At 40.1% G+C, this 21281-nt stretch overlaps 1 protein-coding gene across 1 annotated transcript; it reads right to left on the bottom strand.

The window, feature by feature from the left end:
- Positions 1–1021: 1021 nt before the first annotated feature.
- On the bottom strand, positions 1022–18926 carry LOC311296057 (uncharacterized protein). Its single transcript, XM_084417718.1, has 6 exons — positions 18531–18926; positions 8289–8597; positions 7475–7603; positions 6117–6455; positions 5010–5327; positions 1022–1973 (listed from the first exon to the last, which is right to left on the bottom strand). The coding sequence occupies exons 1-6, from the start codon at positions 18817–18819 to the stop codon at positions 1915–1917; spliced, it is 1443 nt and encodes a 480-aa protein (XP_084273844.1). The 5' UTR covers positions 18820–18926; the 3' UTR covers positions 1022–1914.
- Positions 18927–21281: the final 2355 nt, after the last annotated feature.

Consider the following 21281-nt stretch of genomic DNA (forward strand, 5'->3'; position numbering starts at 1 on the left):
TCTAATCTTTGAATAATTTGTAACTCTTATTTGTAGTTATCTGAATTTCTCTCTGCGTTCTCTTTTTTCTTTTCTATTATATTTGTTTATTATTATATTTAATTTTATGTTGTTGGGATGTTATTGCCCTTGTATGTTCATTGTTCAAAAGATTGCAAGAATTTTTATTTTTAATGAGTTTGAGAACATAATGACAGAATGTTCTAAAAGTATAAACGGATCTTAATTCACAAACATTTCATTTCAAGCACCAGTTTTATATATCGCTTCCTGCCATTATATTTTGAAGCATATTTCTTGTGAATTGGCTGTCTGTTAAATGGCGCCTCAACTGTGGCCAAACCACGAACAACAACAACACTGTAACCAACTTTGAAATGAACAAACGTGCTGTTTAATAGTTTTTAGTTTTCAAACAACAGATTGCAAAGCTACAATAGGAGATAAAATAATGTGAAAAGGTTATCAGGCAGAGGAGCAAAGAGAGCGACTGCTGAATTAAACACGATGACAGACACTGGAGCGCCAACTAGTGGAGGAGCGACCAAACAACTCATTCTCTGCCATTTCCTTAAAACTGATGCTTAAAATGTCGTTATAATACACATTCACACATTGAGGATGAATTAATACAGGATCAATATTCTCCCTCAAACTAAATAATGGAAGTTGTTTGTGTAATTCCAATACAAACAATTTTTACAAAATGTTTTCTGATCGTTGTGATCCTTCCTCGGGTCTTTGTTGTCTATGGTTGCATTTTATAAAACTAATATATATATACTGTATATATATATATATATATATATATATATATATATATATATATATATTGTTGCTGTTTTTCTTTATTATCAGTATATATATTTTTTTACATTGTACCAGTTAAATGTGTTTATTCTGAGCAACTTTATTATTCCTTTACACACAAGTGTGACTTTCTGAAGAAGCAAAATGGTGTTTCTCCAGTTTTCCAGTCTGGAGGATCAGGATGAGCATAAAGCAGACGACAGCCTCAAGATTTGTGTTTTTGTGGTTTATTTTGATTGTTTTATTCAGTAACAGCATGAAGTGAACGCTGTGCGTCCGGCTCAAATCAGCAAATACAAAAGATTCAAGCTGAAGCTTCTCTAATAAAATGAAATAAAAGAACAATCAGAAATCAATAATTTCACACAACAGTGAAAATCATCAACAGAGAATCAGAGTTTATAATTTCACATTCACATCTGATCTGAGAGACACAGATGGGCAGATTCACTTCAGATAATACAAAATATAGATTGATAAAAATATAAAAACAATTATGTATCATAAAAAAGACATTATAATATAAGAAAATAGAGTAAGGCCAAATAATACTAGAGTAATATAAATGCTCAGATAATTCCTGCAATAACAGCGTCACATCAGAGTTTCACACAGAGATGAACAGTCAAAGTCACACTGAAGCTTCTTCAATTAAACTGTTTCTAGAAACTTCTAGAAGTGAAGAGACTGTTAAAGTATCTAAAGCTCAGGATTAAACATTCTTGTTATATAAAAACACACATTAGTCTGAGAAATACTGGTTTAGCACACACACATTCTTCTTATATAGTCTATACATGACATTTCTCATCAGATATTTTGTCTAATAGATGCAGAAACAGAAACTGGTTTATACAGTGTGTATTATACGCCATGAGTAACATGTGAAATGTGAGATTTTGATTAGATTTGCATTAGAGGATCAAATAAAGATGAAAGTTAGTCTAAAGATCAGTGTGAAGAACATAGTAAATTAAATGTGTATGTTGTCCTGTTGTTTAACATCACAACATCACACACACACAGCTAGATCTCCTTCATACGGGGTTTAGAGACTCACACGAGGAGAAATCTGATTTGGATTGATTTTGAATGTTGATAATGTCACAGTCCGGAGTCAGGGAACATGTGCACACTTATCAAATGCACATTCTCTAGGTTATCTTCTGAAAGAAAACACACAAGACAGATCATATTAAAGGAAAGCTTTGCTTATATATGTATGTATATATATATATATATATATACATGTATGTATGTATATATATATATATATATATATATATATATATATATATATATATATATATATATATATATATGTGTGTGTATATACACACTCACCTAAAGGATTATTAGGAACACCATACTAATACTGTGTTTGACCCCCTTTCGCCTTCAGAACTGCCTTAATTCTACGTGGCATTGATTCAACAAGGTGCTGAAAGCATTCTTTAGAAATGTTGGCCCATATTGATAGGATAGCATCTTGCAGTTGATGGAGATTTGTGGGATGCACATCCAGGGCACGAAGCTCCCGTTCCACCACATCCCAAAGACGCTATATTGGGTTGAGATCTGGTGACGGTGGGGGCCATTTTAGTACAGTGAACTCATTGTCATGTTCAAGAAACCAATTTGAAATGATTCGAGCTTTGTGACATGGTGCATTATCCTGCTGGAAGTAGCCATCAGAGGATGGGTACATGGTGGTCATAAAGGGATGGACATGGTCAGAAACAATGCTCAGGTAGGCCGTGGCATTTAAACGATGCCCAATTGGCACTAAGGGGCCTAAAGTGTGCCAAGAAAACATCCCCCACACCAGACTGATCTCATGAAATGGCGTATGTATGACACGCCAATTCGTATTTCCATTTTTGGCGTGCTATCAACACGCATAATCGATTTTCAGAGTGTTTATCAACGCCATTGACTTAACGTTACATTACTGTATTAAGACCTACCCCAGCTCCGTCCCTAAACCTACCCGTCACTGGGGTTAATACTATTTATGAGTCTTCCCCTACCATCCTAGGAAAAAAAAAATATCGATCCCCAGATGTAGATATACATTTTGCTCCGTTTCGCTCGGACATTTAACGGCGTACACATACACGCGAAATCACTCGGACATTTAACGGCGTACACATACACGCGAAATCACTCGGACATTTAAAGGCGTACACATACACGTGAAATCACTCAGACATTTAACGGCGTAGACATACACGCGGAAGATGACGGTTAGTTTCGGCGTGAACATACACGCGGATAGCTCAAATGCGTATAGATAACACGCCACTTGACTTGAAAGTGGCGTGTATGTTTACGCAAAGTCATGATGTCATGTTGCCCACACCATTACACCACCACCACCAGCCTGCACAGTGGTAACAAGGCATGATGGATCCATGTTCTCATTCTGTTTACGCCAAATTCTGACTCTACCATCTGAATGTCTCAACAGAAATCGAGACTCATCAGACCAGGCAACATTTTTCCAGTCTTCAACTGTCCAATTTTGGTGAGCTCGTGCAAATTGTAGCCTCTTTTTCCTATTTGTAGTGGAGATGAGTGGTACCCGGTGGGGTCTTCTGCTGTTGTGGCTTCACAAATGCTTTGCTGCATACCTTGGTTGTAACGAGGTTGTTATTTCAGTCAAAGTTGCTCTTCTATCAGCTTGAATCAGTCGGCCCATTCTCCTCTGACCTCTAGCATCAACAAGGCATTTTCGCCCACAGGACTGCCGCATACTGGATGTTTTTCCCTTTTCACACCATTCTTTGTAAACCCTAGAAATGGTTGTGCGTAAAAATCCCAGTAACTGAGCAGATTGTGAAATACTCAGACCGGCCCGTCTGGCACCAACAACCATGCCACGCTCAAAATTGCTTAAATCACATTTCTTTCCCATTCTGACATTCAGTTTGGAGTTCAGGAGATTGTCTTCTTCTTCTTCTTCTTCTTCTTCTAGGATTCCGGCAGTGTAGATGCTGCTGAGCGTATTACTGCCCTCCACAGGTCAAAGTTTGGCTTAAATTCTTACATACAGTCCTGTATCATGCAAGAACTGAAGAACTGCCTTGGAGATCAGTTTATGCTTAACACTGTGACCAAACAAAGATAAAAGAGAAAAAGCCTTAACTCCAAGTCCTGTCAGTTTAATAAAGAATATATTTCTTTCTGCCCTATACTTTCTGCATTCTAGGAAAACATGACCTACTGTCTCCAGACTCCCACATTCACACAAGCCAGAAACATGCTTTCCTACAATGCACAAAGAATAATTTAACCCACAGTGCCCCAACCTCAATCTACACATTTTATCTGAGTCCCTACGTGACAAAATGTTAAATGAACCTCTTTTCCTAACATTAGGTTGTATGGAAAAGTAGTGTCTACCCCTAATTTCCTTTTCCCACCCTCTCTGCCATTCATTTATTAAACCCTCTTTAATTTGTTCCCTCAGTTCCACGCTCCCTAATAATACATGGACATCTACTTCTCTTCCTAAGCTCTCCTTTGCTATTTTATCCACCCGCTCATTCCCCCTCACCCCAGCATGCCCGGGAACCCAGCAAAAACTGATATTACACTCAAACCTAATTCTAAAAAACACATTCAAGATGTCATATACAATGTCAGGACGAGCTTTAGATTTTCCTACTTTTAAATTTTCTAGAGCAGCTGCAGAATCAGAACAAATAATGACTTCTCTAGGTTTTACTTCCTCAATCCACCATAGAGCCCATAAAATTGCCATTAATTCAACAGTAAGAACAGAACTTCCATTAGAAATACGTCGACCAAATTCCAACCCTAACTGTTCCACATATACCCCAAATCCAGCTTTCCCACTAGCTAGATCTCTAGATCCATCTGTAAAAATAATCATAGTGCTCTCACTGATTGAATTAAGATATTCCTCTATTTTTGGTGCCACCTCACATTTATCCTTTTCCTGAAGAAAACCAAGCTCAACACACACTTCAGGAAGCACCCAAAGGAGATTGTCTTGACCAGGACCACACCCTTAAATGCATTGAAGCAACTGCCATGTGATTGGTTGATTAGATAATTGCATTAATGAGAAATTGAACAGGTGTTCCTAATAATCCTTTAGGTGAGTGTATATATATATATCTGTATACTGTCTAATAAGATCGTTATTATACTGACATATTTGATTTACTCACCAAGGACATTGACCCTGAATAAATAAGTTTCGACATATCCTCTGGAATATTTATTTAGCAAATAAATTCCAGCATCTGTGGGTCTGATCTTCTTGATGGTCAGTGATCCGGTCTGATGATCCAGCTTCAGTCTGTCTTTGAATATTTTATGAGCTGATGGTGACATTTTCTTAGTCCCTCTTTTGATTTCAGTGATGCGAGTGTTTAGTCCAAACCTCCACAGGATCTCATCAACTTTCTGTATGTCAGTAACACCAGTCTCCAGTGTGACAGATTCTCCTTTATTCCCTGACACTTGCTTTATTTCATTTGTCTGACCTACACATACAGAGAAACAGAACAGAAATCAGAAAAAGAAAACCAAGTAGTAAAAGCAACATGGATAAATTCCTCCAGACCTAAATACCTCAAATTTACTCATTTTATAAATAAAATGAATGTAATTTTTCATTATATAAACAACTAACTGATGGTATAAATCTATAAAAAAGTCAGATGGCCTCAGTTCTCATGTGTGTTGTGAATTTGGACCAATTATATTATCTGATCCATGTGTGATCATCAGCATCAACACATCAGTGTTTAATTGTGTTTATGCCAGGAAACAATATCATCTTTATTGAATATCATGTTTCATTGTGGTTTGTTTTACGTTCCTCTTTGTTTTCTCTTCTTATTGTTCCAGTAATAATGGTTTTATTCTGATTAACTCTACACTTTATATATTTATACTGTTGAGCTTGAGAAACTGCAGATCATTTTTACTTTCTATCAAAAGACTGATGTGATTTGATTCAATTTTCTTGAGCTAATGTGTTTATGATTAATAATGTCAGATAGTTGTGGAGGTCTTCAGTGGCTCACAAACACACAACATATTGATCAAGTTTAGTGCAAAATAATTAAAACATTAATCAATACTCGTTTGATTTTAAAGTGATTTGAAATGAAACTGTGTCTTTATATACAGCGTAATAGATGACATTATGCTTCAATAGTTGTGCAGAAGACTGTGCATATAAGAAGATATAACCAAATAAACCCATAATCCTTAATTTAATTGATTTAAAATAAAATCATTATTACACAAAGATTTGAGTTACTCACGAAAGACAGAAACACTGAATCTCTTTACTGAGATCTCTTCCGATCTGATGATCAGTAGTTCATAAACTCCAGAGTCTGTGGTTCTGGTGTCTTTGATGGTCAGAGATCCAGTCTGATGATCCAGCTTCAGTCTGTCTTTAAATCTCCCATCAAGAACATCATCACATACAATGAATCTATCAGCAGCTCTCTTCCTTTCAGCAGCGCTTTTCCTTTCAGCAATACAAGCGCCTCTAAACATCCACAGTAATTTGTCGTCTTTATGTACTTTAGTATCATCAGGGTTTAGAGTGACAGGTTCTCCTTCCATCACTGACAGTATCCTCCATTTATCAATCCCTTCACATCAGCAAACAGAAACAGAGAAACACAGAACAGACATTAGCTGGAGAAGAAAAGCAATAAAAGCAGAAAGGAATAAAATCAACATAAAATCACTGTCATCTGCTCAATGATTGATAATTAAACCTGTAAATACTGAATCACACTCACACTCACAGCAAAAGATTTTGGTGCAAAAGATATTTGTAAAGGGAATATTATTTTAACTAACAATGTCTCAACATTTCACGCTTGAGACAAACTTTTTAATTAACATTTTAGTTGTATTTAAATTATTGATAACATTGATAACATCTATTACAGTTCTATAAATATTATAATAGAGCATTATAAGTGTAGCTTATACTATACTATTCATCAACCAATCCTTGGACAAGATTCTGCTGGAAGGTAAGCATAAATTTTGATCCATAGGTATAACTTACAAATAAGTATTGTTACACAATGGGGTTATGATATTCTTAGACTTGCTGATATGTGTTAGACAAGCCAAGGGAATTAATCCTAGAAATCTGACCTGACAGCACAAGGCTATCTAGTTAAATTTGGTTGCTATGAAGCTAATCAGGAAATGAGATAATATCAGATCTCAGTACACCTTTGAACCTGACCAGATAAAGAGTGCACAGAATCTGTGTGAAAGCAGTAAAACACCAGTCAGGAGAGCAGATCAGTTATGATTGAGACTCACGTCTACTCCGTTATCTGAATGTGGACATTACACACAAGTCTATTGTTAAAGCTAGTAATACATACTGTATTTTAACCCAAAACCAGACACCAACCCTAACAGAAAACTTCATGCATTTTAAAAAGTGTGGACTAGCAATAAATGTCATTTCCACACAACAATAAAACAGACGTTTACATTTTTATAAAAATGCATTCAGAGCCCTTCATTCTTAAACAAAACCACAGGTCAGTGCTCTTTAATATCTGTGTATTGATTATGTTTCTTTCTAACCCTGCATTTACGAGCTCAGTATTTCTCGTGCTTTATCAGCTGTAATACTTACATTCTTTTAGTTTAGAGATCTTGTGGTGATGGTAAATCACACCAGCAGCTGCAGCAGCTGCGAACGCCAGCACAACATCAACAACACCAACACTGATCCCTGCTTTAGCTCCTGGAGACAGACCTGGATCTGTAATGATAAAGAGAGAGTCAGTGTGAGTGAATCTGTCAGTCTGATCTATTTAAATATGAATCTGATTCTGTTGAAGGGGAATCATAAATGAGCCTCTAATGTAATTTCAGATATCATGATTCTCCTTTTCACTGTGTTCATCTTCTGTATTACTGTGTTACAGCAGGAGTTTGATGTGAACACATGACTGATCTCAATAAGAACAATACAAACAGCAATGCAGATTAAACAGTTTAAAAACAATCAGAAACATGCCAACTGTCTTAAAGCATTTACTGCAGATACAGATGAGCTCTGACATTTTATTTTCTTAGTTAGGAGTCTGAATTTTTTTGAAATGCTTGTATTAAAACTAAGAGAAAAACATAAAAATGCATGCACTTTTGGTGTGATCATTAGAGTAATAGATGTTATCAATGTTATCAATAATTTAAATACAACTAAAATGTTAATTAAAAAGTTTGTCTCAAGCGTGAAATGTTGAGACATTGTTAGTTAAAATAATATTCCCTTTACAAATATCTTTTGCACCAAAATCTTTCGAACGAATAACAAATTATAACTTATTTATAAAATTCTGTTTAAATTAATGCTAACTTGTGTTCATTTAACTTCAGGGTTAGGGTTCATTTAACTCTCAATAATAAGATCATCATCATATTGGCAGAAACAATCTACTCACCAACAGTGACAGTTACAGTAACAGTGACAATGAATCTCTTGTGTACGGTGCGTCTGCTGTTGCTGATCTTCAGTTCATAGAGTTCAGAGTCTGTGTTTCTGGTGTCTGTGATGATCAGAGATCCAGTCTGATGATCCAGCTTCAGTCTGTCGTCAGATGTGGAGAATCGATCGCCTGCTTTATTGATTTTAGCTATGACATTGTCCCCAAACATCCACTGCATTAAATCATCTGTCTGTATTTCAGTAAGACTAGAGTTTAGAGTGACAGATTGTCCCTCCGTCACTGATAGTGCTGACTTCATTTCACCTGTAACAACAAACACATGAAGATCACTGACAAACACAGACTCAGAACATGCCTACAGAAAGTCTGTTAATACATCTCACTCATATAAAGGTCAATTAAATCTCACTTAAAAGGTTTAATTACTACAACAAACCTTCACAAGTCAAAAAGGCACAATTAAGTCTAATAGGACATTTACTGGGACAGAAAATTAAAAAGAAAAGAAACATGTTCATTTTGCATATCATTTTATTAATATATGTAAAAATGTCTAAATAAATATAATAATTCAATATACAGTACATTGAAAATAATTATTAAACTGTTCCAGTTCAGTATAAGCTCGCTGATTAATCTCGCTTTTTGCGGCATACAGTTACTGCAGTTCCCTTATCGAGTCGGTCCCTAGACATTATGTATGGGGAAATCCATTTTCCTCGAAATGCTAAAGCCTGATTTGAATAACTCTTTTGCTTGCAAATGGCCAATGGCAAAAATCTCAGAATCTTTGTTCTTCACCTGGAGCCTGGTTTCGGCGTGGATTCACACAAACAGAGTGGACAAAGTGGAATATCCCCTCTTGCGTTCCCGCGGATTTTTTGCTTTTAACGAAGAAATGTCTCTTTGCCGCACATGTGGTGGTCCTATCGACTTCCCGGACACACACGAGCAGTGTGTGCTGTGTCTGGGTCGAGCCCACGCAGAGGCGGCACTCGAAGGATCAGGTTGTCGAGCCTGTGAGGAACTCCCTATCAAAATCCTTCGTTCAAGGCTGGCCGTTACTCGTAACGGCAGCCCTCCGACTCCTGCCTCAACCCCGCCCGCCGCCATCGAGCCGCGGGCCGGGAGACTTCAGAGAGCTCCGTCTATGGACTCTGTAGAGGAGTTGGCATTGGCCCAACGCCCAAGCCACCCTTATGTATCAGAACCTTTCACCTACACTGAGGCCAGTTACCGCCCTCTGAAGGAAGCGCGGGAAATGGTATCTTTCGGGTATAGTGAGGACGACGCCATGTCCACGAGCGCCTCCGACCCGGGAGCGTGGTCTGAGGCTCCTTCAGAAGCCACCCAGACCTCGCTGGACGCGGAGCTCATGGCTATTCTTACGGAGGCAGTAGCGGACTTGGAGCTGGACTGGGCAGCACCCAAAGAACAGCCGTCTAGGAAGTGGATGGACGGGTCCTGAGAAGAAACAGCTCCTGGACGCACCGGTAAGCCCGTCGGGTCTTTTCGGCGTTGCAGTCGAGGCTTTTTCGGAGAAGTACGCTGAGACCTTGAAACAGTCAAAGATGATGCCGCATCTCCTACTTAAACGGTCTCAAGCCCCCCCTAGAGCGAGGTCTAGATCGTCCTCGGCTCAGCGTCCGGCTGGATACGCTAGGCGCGCATCCCCGAGCGCGAGAGAGCGACGCGAACCTGAACTGCTGCTTCGCCAGAGGCAATTCAGAAAGCCCCGTTTCGGCACGAAACCGGCCTCTAGCAGCCATGGGTGGCCGGCGGACAAGAAGGGGAAGCGTTCCTGATGTTCGTGCCAGGAGGAAGAGAACGCGGGCCGTGCACGACAACGGACCTGCGGCGAAAAGTGCGTGTTCCCGCTCAGAGTTCCCTCGGCAACCTACAGTGAAGCCCAAGAATGTTGTTTTCAATGTTATGAAACCGCTGTGTTCTGTTTCAATAAACATAAAACATTACATGTCTCAGCAAAAGAGCTCTTTTCCTCCCTTGACTATTACCCGCAACATAAGTGAAGCCTCTCCTCCGGGAGACGCTTCGCAGAGCGGAAGCCCTGGGCAACCCGAGGATGTGATTTTGTGTGTCCCCGTGCAAAGAGCCGTGGACGAGTCAACAGTCACTCATACAGCTGTCAATGCTTCGGCGGCGACTGGCGCGCAGCTCCCGCCGCAGCATGCTCTATCGAACCACCTGAGCGCGTGGTTGACGCTGCCAGCGGCGTCAGATTGGACAGTCAACACTGTAAAACGCGGCTATACGCTTCAGTTCACTCGCAGACCACCCTGCTTCGGCGGTGATTATGTCAGAAGTATCAGAACAGAGCGCCCCGCTGCTATGGGCAGAAATCTCCTCTCTCCTGGCCAAACAAGCAGTAGAGATAGTGCCCGAGGAACAGAGAAATTGCGGGATTTACAGCCACTATTTTCTAGTCCCTTAAAAAGGATGGAGGTATCCGCCCCACCTGAGATTACTGAACAAAGCGCTCACGAAGCATGCGTTCAAGATGATTACGGTGAAGCAAATCCTCGCGCATATTCAGACCGAGGATTACTTCATCGCAGTAGATCTGAAGGATGAGTACTTTCACATTCAGATAGCCCGCATCACAGGCGATTTCTGCGTTTTGCATTCGAAGGTGTCGCATACCAGTTCAAAGTGTTAGTTAGTTTAGTTAGTTAGTTAAGCTTTATTATCCCACATGGGGCAATTTAGCCAGCAGTCACATACAACGTACCATCAACACAAAACAAAGAACACATAATAAAATAATACATTAAATATACTCATTCATTTAAAAGACTAATCGCTCTGGGGATCATGGACTTTTTGAACCTGTTGGTGTTACACCGTGGAACATTATAACGACAACCGGAAGGAAGCAGTAAAAACTCTTGGCACAAGGGGTGAGAAGGGTCAGCAATAGCCTTAGCCTTCCTCACACATCTGACCCTGTACACCTCGCTAAGGTCATTTAAGGCAATTCCAGCAATTTTACTACACACTTTGACGACATCAAGACGGTTCTTTCCCTTCTCCAAGAGGAAACCGTGCCAACAGATAAATGAGAAAGTAAGAATTGATTCAATAAAGCAGGAATAAAACATTTTCATAAAAGTAGTGTCCAGGTTAAAATTTCTAAGTTTCCGATAAAAGTACATACGTTGATGAGCCTTCTTGCAGACAGCATCTACCTGGGACTCAAAGCGCAACTTATTGTCAATGACCGTCCCCAGGTATTTGTAGTTCTCTACCTGATCCACAGCCTGGCTTTTGATAAGAGTGTTGCCGTTCGGGCTGGCTCTGGCCCGGCCCCCCACGTATTTACAATGTGCATGAATGCAGTGCTCGCACCCCTGAAGCTGGCTAGATGACTGGCTAGTCATTGCTCAATCGAGAGGCGCTCTCGAGGAACACAGACGCAGACTCCACGCCCATCTGACATGCTTGGCACTATCTGTGAACATACAGAAGAGCATGCATCAGCCGAGCCAGTCGATCACATTCCTGGGTATGGTTCTCGACTTGCGCACGATGATCGCGCGCTTATCAGAGCCGAGGATCCAGTCCATTCACAATACTCTAGCCCTCTTCGTTCAAAGCAGAGCTGTCCCCTTAAAAACGTTTCAGAGGCTACTGGGTCTGATGGCAGCCGCAGCCTCCGTCTGCAGACTGGGCTTGCTACACATTAGACCGCTGCAGCACTGGTTGCAAAGCCGAGTGCAGCCGCATGCGTGGAGAGCGGGGACAGAACGTCTTATCATAACGCGTTCATGTCTCGAGACTCTGGCACCTTGGTCCGGCACGACCATGTACGAACAGGGTGCTGCTATGGGCAGAGTGGTCAGACAGGTGGTGGTCACTACGAATGCATCACTATCAGGTTGGGGAGCCCTCTGCGATGGCAGACCAGCGTTCGGTACGTGGGCGGGGGACCAGAAGCGCTGGCATATAAACTGCTTGGAGATGGAAGCGGTTCGTTTGGCTCTGCAGAGCTTCCTCCCGTTCGTGAAGGACCGTCATGTTCTCATCAGAACGGAACATGGCTGTGGTGGCGTACATCAATCGCCAGGGAGGGTTGCGCTCGCGGTCCCTGCACAGCTTAGCGAGGCAGCTGCTCTTGTGGACGGATCGGATACTTTTTTCGATCCGAGCAGTACACGTACCAGGCAGTTTGAATTGCGGCGCGGACATGCTGTCCAGGGACGGCATTGTACACGGGGAGTGGAGGCTACACCCGCAAACTATAAATATGATCTAGAATCTCTTTGGGAAAGCAGAGAACACCCACTGCCCGCTGTACTTCTCGCTGACAACAGCTCCCCTGGGAGGGGACGCCCTGTCGAACCGCTGGCCCAGGGGGCGGAAGTATGCTTTTCCCCCAGTCAAATTAATGCCGCTAGTGCTGCAAAAGATCAGGGAAGAGAGATGTGCGTTGATTCTGGTAGCGCCCAAGTGGCCCAACCAGCCGTGGTTCCCGGAATTAGTGAACATGTTGCAGCTCCCCCCATGGCGAGTCCCGCCGAGAGGGGACTTTTATCTCAGGCAAGGGGCACCATATGGCACCCCAGCCCAGAGCTGTGGGACCTACTGTACATGTGTGGGAGATCAATGCGGAGTATCACAGCGAATGCTGCAGATGATAGCAGAAGCTAGAGCCCCTTCGACAAGGTGCTTATATGCTCTGAAATGGAAGGTATTTGCTAACTGCTGTATTGGCAGACGGAAAGAACCCAAGGGGTTGTGATATTTCCATTATTCTGACCTTCCTGCAGGAACGTCTGGACGCTGGAAGCTCCCCGTCTACAGCGAAAGTCTACGTAGCCGCTATCGCCGCTTTACGTGACACGCTAGATGGCCATTCGGTGGGTAAGCACCCCCTGATAACGAGCTTTCTCTGGGGGGCGAGGCGGCTAAATCCTCCCTGCCCTCGCCAGATGCCAGTTTGGGACATATCGTTAGTGCTCAGTGCACTCTTCGACCCACCCTTCGAGCCAGCCGAATCTAGCGACCTTAAAGTGCTCTCGGTTAAGACGGCACTACTGCTCGCGATAGCCTGTGGGAAACAAGTGGGAGACTTGCATGCCCTGTCGGTAAGCAGCGAATGTATGCAGTTTGGACCGGATGATTGCATGGTCAGACTCATACCCAGACGTGGCTACACACCAAAGATGCTCTCAACACCGTTCAAAGCCCAGGTGATTACAATTCAAGCGTTTTGTCCCACTGAACTAGACAGCAATTCAGTATGACAGAAGCGTGCTTTGTGCCCTGTGCGCACGCTACATGCTTATGTGAACAGGACTAGCCAGTTTCGAGCTTCAGAGCAGCTTTTCGTCTGCTATGCGGCCGCCAAGAAAGGCAGCGCGCTGTCGAAGCAGAGGCTATCACACTGGATTGTGGAAGCTGTGCAACTAGCTTATGCTTCCCGAGGAACAGATTGTCCGATAGGGGTACGCGCCCACTCCACTAGGAGTTTGGCGTCATTATGGGCTTGGGCAAAAAGGCATGTCTATTCAGGACATTTGTCTCGCAGCGGGCTGGTCATCTCACAACACATCTCATCTCACGAGATTTTATAACCTGGACATTCCCTCGTTCACACCACATGTTCTGTCAGTGCAGGAGGAGAGAGCTGAGTGACTAAGTTGCCTGAGGACACGCCCCGGTTGGCGCATTTTTCTACCATGGTTTCAACCAGGTCGTACAGACAGCGACAAGTTACTGCAGTATTAGCTGCGGTTGATATATCCACATTAACATTGTGCTCTACAGGGGCTCGATCGAGCTGGGCCAACTTCCACACGGCAGGGGTTTTATATGTTCCCCATACGTAATGTCGAGGGACCGACTGTCACGAGATGCACACACAAAAGGTAAGGTCCAAGTGCAGCTTTAATGGGGTAATCCGTAATCATAAACAGCCAGGCAAAAGGTCAAAATCCATACAGGCTTCAGCATTTCGAGGAAAATGGATTTCCCCATACGTTATGTCTTGTTCCCTCCTCTCAGGGAACTACGGTTACGTGAATAACCAGAGATGATTTAAACATGATAAAAGGTTATCAGGGTGGTCGCTGAAAAGGAAAAATGAGAGAACAACTGGCTGGATGTACATTATCCCACTTATTACATGGCTACTTGCCACGCAAGTAAATATTTAGACAAAATTTTGATTGAAGTCTAAATATTTTATTAGCTCTCGAAACGCAAAGCTTCCGCGGAGAGTAGCTGTTAGCGCAGCAAGTTCAAACTAAACGTACATTTAAGAGATACGGCAGTCATACCACTTATTACACAGCATTTCACCACATAAATAATTATGGAGATAAGAGTTATTGATTTCAGATTAAACTGTTTTAAAATCTTACCTGTTTGTATCTCATAATCCAACAGTGTACAAAAACAATAGTCACAAAATGGCAGCAGCTGCGTTTGCATGAAACAAGAGAGAGCGAGTTCACAATACAGGGTGGCATAATTAAAGGCACAATATGTAATTTTTTTGCTTTAAAAATATAAAAAATCACTATATCTATGTTATATATTTTTTTAAAGTTGTGTATTTACATTATCCCGACAGTTCCAATTAACTTCTAAATCCAGAGAAATTAATATGTTAATTCGAAGACACGGACCGTGTCTTTATTTCCGTTTTGTCGCCGTCAATGCCGTCATATCCGTGTTGTCTCTGGTTTCCGCTCGTGCTGCCATGGCAACCAGAGCTATGACCCAGAGCCCTCTGATAGTAAACAAACAGACGTATGTATTCAGTCATCCATAAACATTATTAGATCGGCCGGCTTGACGTTGACGACAACATCCATAATTCTTAGCATGTGTTGCGTCATCAAACTACGCCTTTGTTATTGTAAATAGGTTAGCGACCCCTAGTGGCGAAAAATTCCATATTGTGCCTTTAAATAACTGTACACAAAATATGGATTTGACTGAGTTTAAATATTTTATTAGCTCACCAAATGCAAAACTTCTACGAAGAAAAACTGACATAAAAAAAAAACTAGAACAATCTAAACAAAGAAAATACAGTAGTGACTACTGTTGTAAAGTTTTTCTTTCTTCAAAGCAGACCAGGAGACGTTGGGATCACGTTCAAACAGAAGAGTTTCTTTATTTGAGCGCGGCTGCGGTTTCGTCCAACATAATCTAAAGTATATAAATTTACATGGTGTCTTATAGGCATTATAGGCATTTTAGGAGGAGGGGTTTTTGAAGGTGGAGACAAATTCAAACAAAGCATGTAAATGAGTATACAGGTTTAGGTAACACCCTAGACTGTGAGGGTCTGGCCAATCCTAATTCAAATCAGCATAAGGCTCCAAGAGCCATTTGGGTCCGAAAGCCATTTGCAGAACAAAAGGTGAGATTCTCAGTGAATCATTCGTGTGCTAATCCAATCAGTCTGAGTGAAACTGGGGCTTCAAGAGCCATTTACAGACAATAAGGAGAAAACAGGAAAGGCAACTTTGCTGAGCAGAATCATTATCTTACCCTTAAACACTAAATACAATATTCTTTACCGTGATGTTATGTAAGTAAGCATATTTGAAATAGATTCTTAAATTTGAATCCTTCAGTCTAGCGCTAGTCTTTACGTGCACAAGCAGTAGGGTGACCACCGTCAAACAAACCAAATGTGGGACGATTATAAGTTTGTGTGGGACAATGTGGGACATGTTACCAACACTAAAACATAACCTGAAACTGTTATATAATGTCTATCTAACTTAATAAAAACATTTGTAATCTGCCTTTCAGATGATAAAAATTCTTTGTTCTTTAGTCCCTTTCAGAAAACACAATTACATCACAACGTAACATAACATGTCTTTATTTTACATGTCATTTAAATTCAACATCACTGAGGCCAAAGGCATCATGCAGATAACTATTTTTGAAATGGTTCTGATCAAGTCCAACTAAAATCCAACAACATAAACAATGAACAAATAAAATATAAAACAACATGAAATTAGATAATTGACAGTCATGTAACAGGTACAGAAAGTTTCCTGTTAAATGTATAAAGTGTTTATTAGAATTCACACAAAATTGTTTGTTTACATACACCTGATATGACTGCCTAATTGAGGTGTGAGTGCCTTTCCCTTTAATTGTGGTGATGACATCATGAGTCAATATAATTTCCTGTTCTTTCCCCTCCTCTTCCTCTTTGCACTGGTGATGCACTGAAAGGTGAGGTTATTTTGGGCTCCTGATAATCTTTTTTTAATCTTAATTGTTGCTTTTATGCCTATATTTTCACTCTAATTTATGTATATAATATTATTTTATCTATCTGCATGGTTATTTTTGTCATTTCATCCCGTTTAAGTTATATTTTTGCATCTGGGCCTAAATGTGGAAATATGAAGAGCACATGTGACGAGTGTACATCACATTTGTTTTATAGATAAAGCGAGGGCGACTCTCAGACTAAGAGGCTGTTTACATTTGTTTTATATCAGGTATGTTTTCTGTTATGAGTCTTCTTGTTCAATGTGATTTCTCTCTCTTTGCATTGGTGACTCACTGAGAGATAAAGCGAGGGCGACTCTCAGACTAAGAGGCTGTTTACATTTGTTTTATATCAGGAATAAAAGGTCAGTGAAACTGCCGAATGCTGTCTTGTTCTTCTCATACCAAAAAAAACACAACGCAGACAACAGACCAGTTACATTAAGAATATATTAAACCAAAAACTTTCATATTATTTTAGAAAGCATGTGAATTAAGGCCACATTTACACATAGCCGGGTATTTAGAGAAACAAATATTTCTCCCCCTCCGTTTTCAAAAATAACATTGTGCACACAACATCGTTTTCAAAAAAGTTGTCGTTTACATCAACCCGCATAAATACGCCGTCGAGCAACATCATAACTGTGCCAAACCTATGGGCAGCAGTGTATGGAGAAGGACAAAGCCATGCAAGCCAATCAGAATCCTCAAAATCGACAACAACGAATAGCACGAGCGACTTGAACTGGAAGTTGCTCGTGCTATTCGTTGTTGTCGATTTTGAGGATTTGCAAGGTTCGTTTGTGTGGACAGACAGTGAAGTAAATGCAAACAGGCCAAAAACGTTTGCACAAAAGTAAAAATGAGTACCACCTTAACAGCATCCATGATCAAATAGTAGCCAAACAAACTCTAAACATAGGGCGCTCACATGACGTAAGCATTTTCTGGCGCATAATGTGACGTCTGAGAACCTAAAACCCCGTTTCTCCCAGTTGACACGGCAAGTGTTGGCAACACATAACCGGCGTTTTCAGAAATCTCCACTTTGGCCGGAGTTTTTAGAAATAATCGGTTTCTGGGATAAAAACGGCGTTTTCGTGTAAATGACAGGCCAAAATACAGGGAAATATCTGCGTTTTCCCATCATGTAAATGGGGCCTAAAACAACCACAGCAGGCAAAAGTTGATAAATTCTGTTATATTAAAATGTTTATTTACCAAATTGTCCATTTGTTTTCTGACAGTGAACACATGGAATGAATCACCGGTCCACATTTTGATTGACAGCCGTCTCAACCTATAGTGACCGTGTTTACTTTTGAACCATTGGATAAAATTAAGAGAAAAAAAAAGGCTGTTGTATTTGTACTTCTGACAAAGCGCTGTTAAATATAGGTGGAAAACTACGCCGCAAAAAGAATAAATAAAATGCTTTCTTAAAGGCAAAAGAACGCATGCACGTTTTCTTAATATGATCATTAAAAACCAACAGACTGATGAAAATGCGGGACATTTCTCAATATGCGTCGTGCGGGACAAGGGGTGAAAATGCTGTGCGGTACAACGCAAAGCGGGACGGGTGGTCACCCTAACAAGCAGCCACCGCTCTGGTTCCACGGGGCGCAGCAAGAGCACTGAAGCTGTAATAATAGGATATTGGTGAAATTGATTTGTCAAACGCTCCAGTGCGTATGCGTGTTTGCGCTATGGAGAGCGTCAAATGTTTCTATTTACAATGTGCTTTTTCAGTGAGCAATGTAGCTAGCTAACAATCTTAGTTTTTTAAGTCCTCATTAACAAATGTGACAAATAGTGGGGTTCATTAAAATTCTTGCAGTGGGAAGTGGAAACTTGCGTGATTGGTTGTGTGGGCCGCGTGTTGGAAAAGGATGGGAACCACTGATCTCAACTATTCACACAGTGCTGATCTAAACATACTTATTACATTGATGTACTCACCGCTGACAGTCACAGTGAACGACCTGTGTATGGTGTGATTGCTGGTGCTGATGTCAACTTCATAATCTCCGGAGTGTTTGGTTTCAGTGTTCCTGATGGTCAGAGATCCACTCCAACAGTCCAGCTGCAGTCTGTCTTTGAATCCCTCATCAGTATTAGTAAAGGATTTTCCAATCTTTCTTTTGATTTCAGCTATAGGCGAGTTTAGGTTTCCAAACCTCCACTGCATCACATCATATTTCTGTGGTTCAGTAACACCAGTGTTTAGAGTGACTGAATCTCCCACCATCACTGACACTGTCTTCACTGGACTAGCTGGCACAACTGGAGAAGAAACATAATTAATAAGACCTGCACTGCAATTATTCAGATCTTCACTGGTCCGAAACCAACATGTCAAATCTGTCAGAGATTTTCTGGATAAGGCAGCAACATCTAGAAGAGAATGTGTTCATAAAATCAAGCGAGTTAAACACACCATAACTCCTGAGTTCAGTGAATCCACATTTACATTTGTTCATTTACTTGTTCTTTTACCCAACGTGAAATGATAATGAGGAAAACAAAGTGATTCATTATAAGGAGGCTGCGCATCTCAGACAGCGTGTAAATCATAAAAATAATTTCTCTTTCACTTCTCCCTGTCTGTGTTCTTAATAGCCACTGTCGGGCCTTGCCCCTGATCATGTCTCGGATGACTTCATATACCAGCTAACATCAGCATTAAAGACTTTTAAAATCAAAAGAAAAAAAAAGTGTTTGAAATAACTTCTGTTTGTGATCCGATGTGGATTCTGATCACCGTATAAAGCAGAGATATTTATATGCGATGCAAAAGACTATGCATGCTAACCATTACCATAGTAAACATGGTAAACACGACCGCTGAAGAAATAAAGACAAATCATAGGCAATCACAATCCTGTATTCATTTTATCTGTCAGTACGTCTGACAAAACAGTTGAAAGTGATTCTGTTCTGTTCAATGACGCAGATAAAGAGGAAAACCTCTGAATGTCATTGATATAATAAACACGATGATATGATTTAAACATAACCTGCTTTCAAACATAATGACTCACCGTGAACAGAAACACTGAAGATCTTTTCACTGTCGCTGCCGTTGATGATTATTAGTTTATATTCTCCAGAGTGTGTGTTTCTGATGTTCATGATGGTCAGAGATCCAGTCTGATTATCCAGCTTCAGTCTGCCTCTGAATCTCTCAGTAACTTCCTTACCTTCATTACACTGAACATCTGTACAGATAACACTGAGATCTCCAGTGATTACAGCGATGTTAGTGTTATTAAAATACCATTTAATCTTCTCTTGTCTGTTTGTTTGAACACCAGTGCATATAGTGACTGAATCTTCCTCCATCACTGACACTCTGTCTGTATCAACACCAGACACACCTGAAGAAGAAATCAACAGAAAATGATGTAATGTCTATGATAGACATCCAAAATAATAAAAGAGTAAGAGCTATAAAAATGTTTCTCTTCAGATCAAACAAGCAGCGTAAAAACACAAATAACACACTCATGCACAATGCCATCAAAACAGTAAATATATATACAGGATACAGTAAATAACTCATCAAACGTTCTAAGCGGTAACATAGTACATGCTACTTTGAGCTATAGATACTTACAGCTATTAAATATTTTTGCAAGCATTACACACAGTGAAATTTTTAATGTTAGAAAATATTCTATTTTTTTTTAAAAAATGCGGTTCTTTTGAACTTTCTATTCATCAAAGAATTTTGAAAAAAAAATGTACACAACTGTTTTCAACATTGATAATAATAATGAATGTTTCTTGAGCATCAAATCATCATATTAGAATGATTTCTGAAGGATCATGTGACACTGAAGACTGGAGTAATGATGCTGAAAATTCAGCTTTGATCACAGGAATAAATTACATTTCAAAATATATTAAAATAGAAAACAGTCATTTTAAATTGTCATAATATTTCACAATATTACTGGGTTTTTTTTATTGTTTTTTTTTATCAAATAAATGCAGCCTTGGTGAGCAGAAGATACTTCTTTTAAAAACATAAAATCTTACTGACCCCAAACTTTTGAACAGTAGTGTATATTACCAAAATTTTACTACATAACCATAAAGTATAAAACAAGGTCCTTTCTGACATTTTACAATTATTACAGAGTGGATAAATCGTGGGATAAATTTAATAAGGTTTTGCCCTGAACTGAACATGTATACATTTCTCAAGCACTCATCCGACGTGTTTTCATGAATATTAAAACCTGTTAACCTGCAACCCCACTTTTGAAAAAATCCCAGAAATGACATACCCAAACTGAAACAGATACAGTTCATGATCCCTTTGCACTAAAAGCACAAGTATGATCTCATTGAAAGCTGACACCTGGCAGTTTATTGTAAATGTAGAATTAATTATTGTCATAATGAAAAAAATAGTTATAAATAGCTTCAAAATTTAGTAAAGTTATTAGAAATGTATTTTTATGAAACATTTTCATGAAAATAAAATTGAAGTTGGCACTGTAGCAATCTAGAAATGCACTGCACTGCAAGCTGCAGTCTGACCATTGTATATGTAAAATATGAAGATGTTAAGTCTAAAACTCTGTATTTAGTTAAATGTTTTTCAAGATCAAGTCATGACTTTATTTTGATTAGACTCTGAATAGATGATGACTAAGCATCAGTAGCATTTTAGTCTATTGTCTCTATTGTTTTGTGGTGCAA

Source organism: Rutilus rutilus, assembly GCF_951802725.1.
Source record: "Rutilus rutilus genome assembly, chromosome: 8".
Lineage (NCBI taxonomy): Eukaryota > Metazoa > Chordata > Actinopteri > Cypriniformes > Leuciscidae > Rutilus > Rutilus rutilus.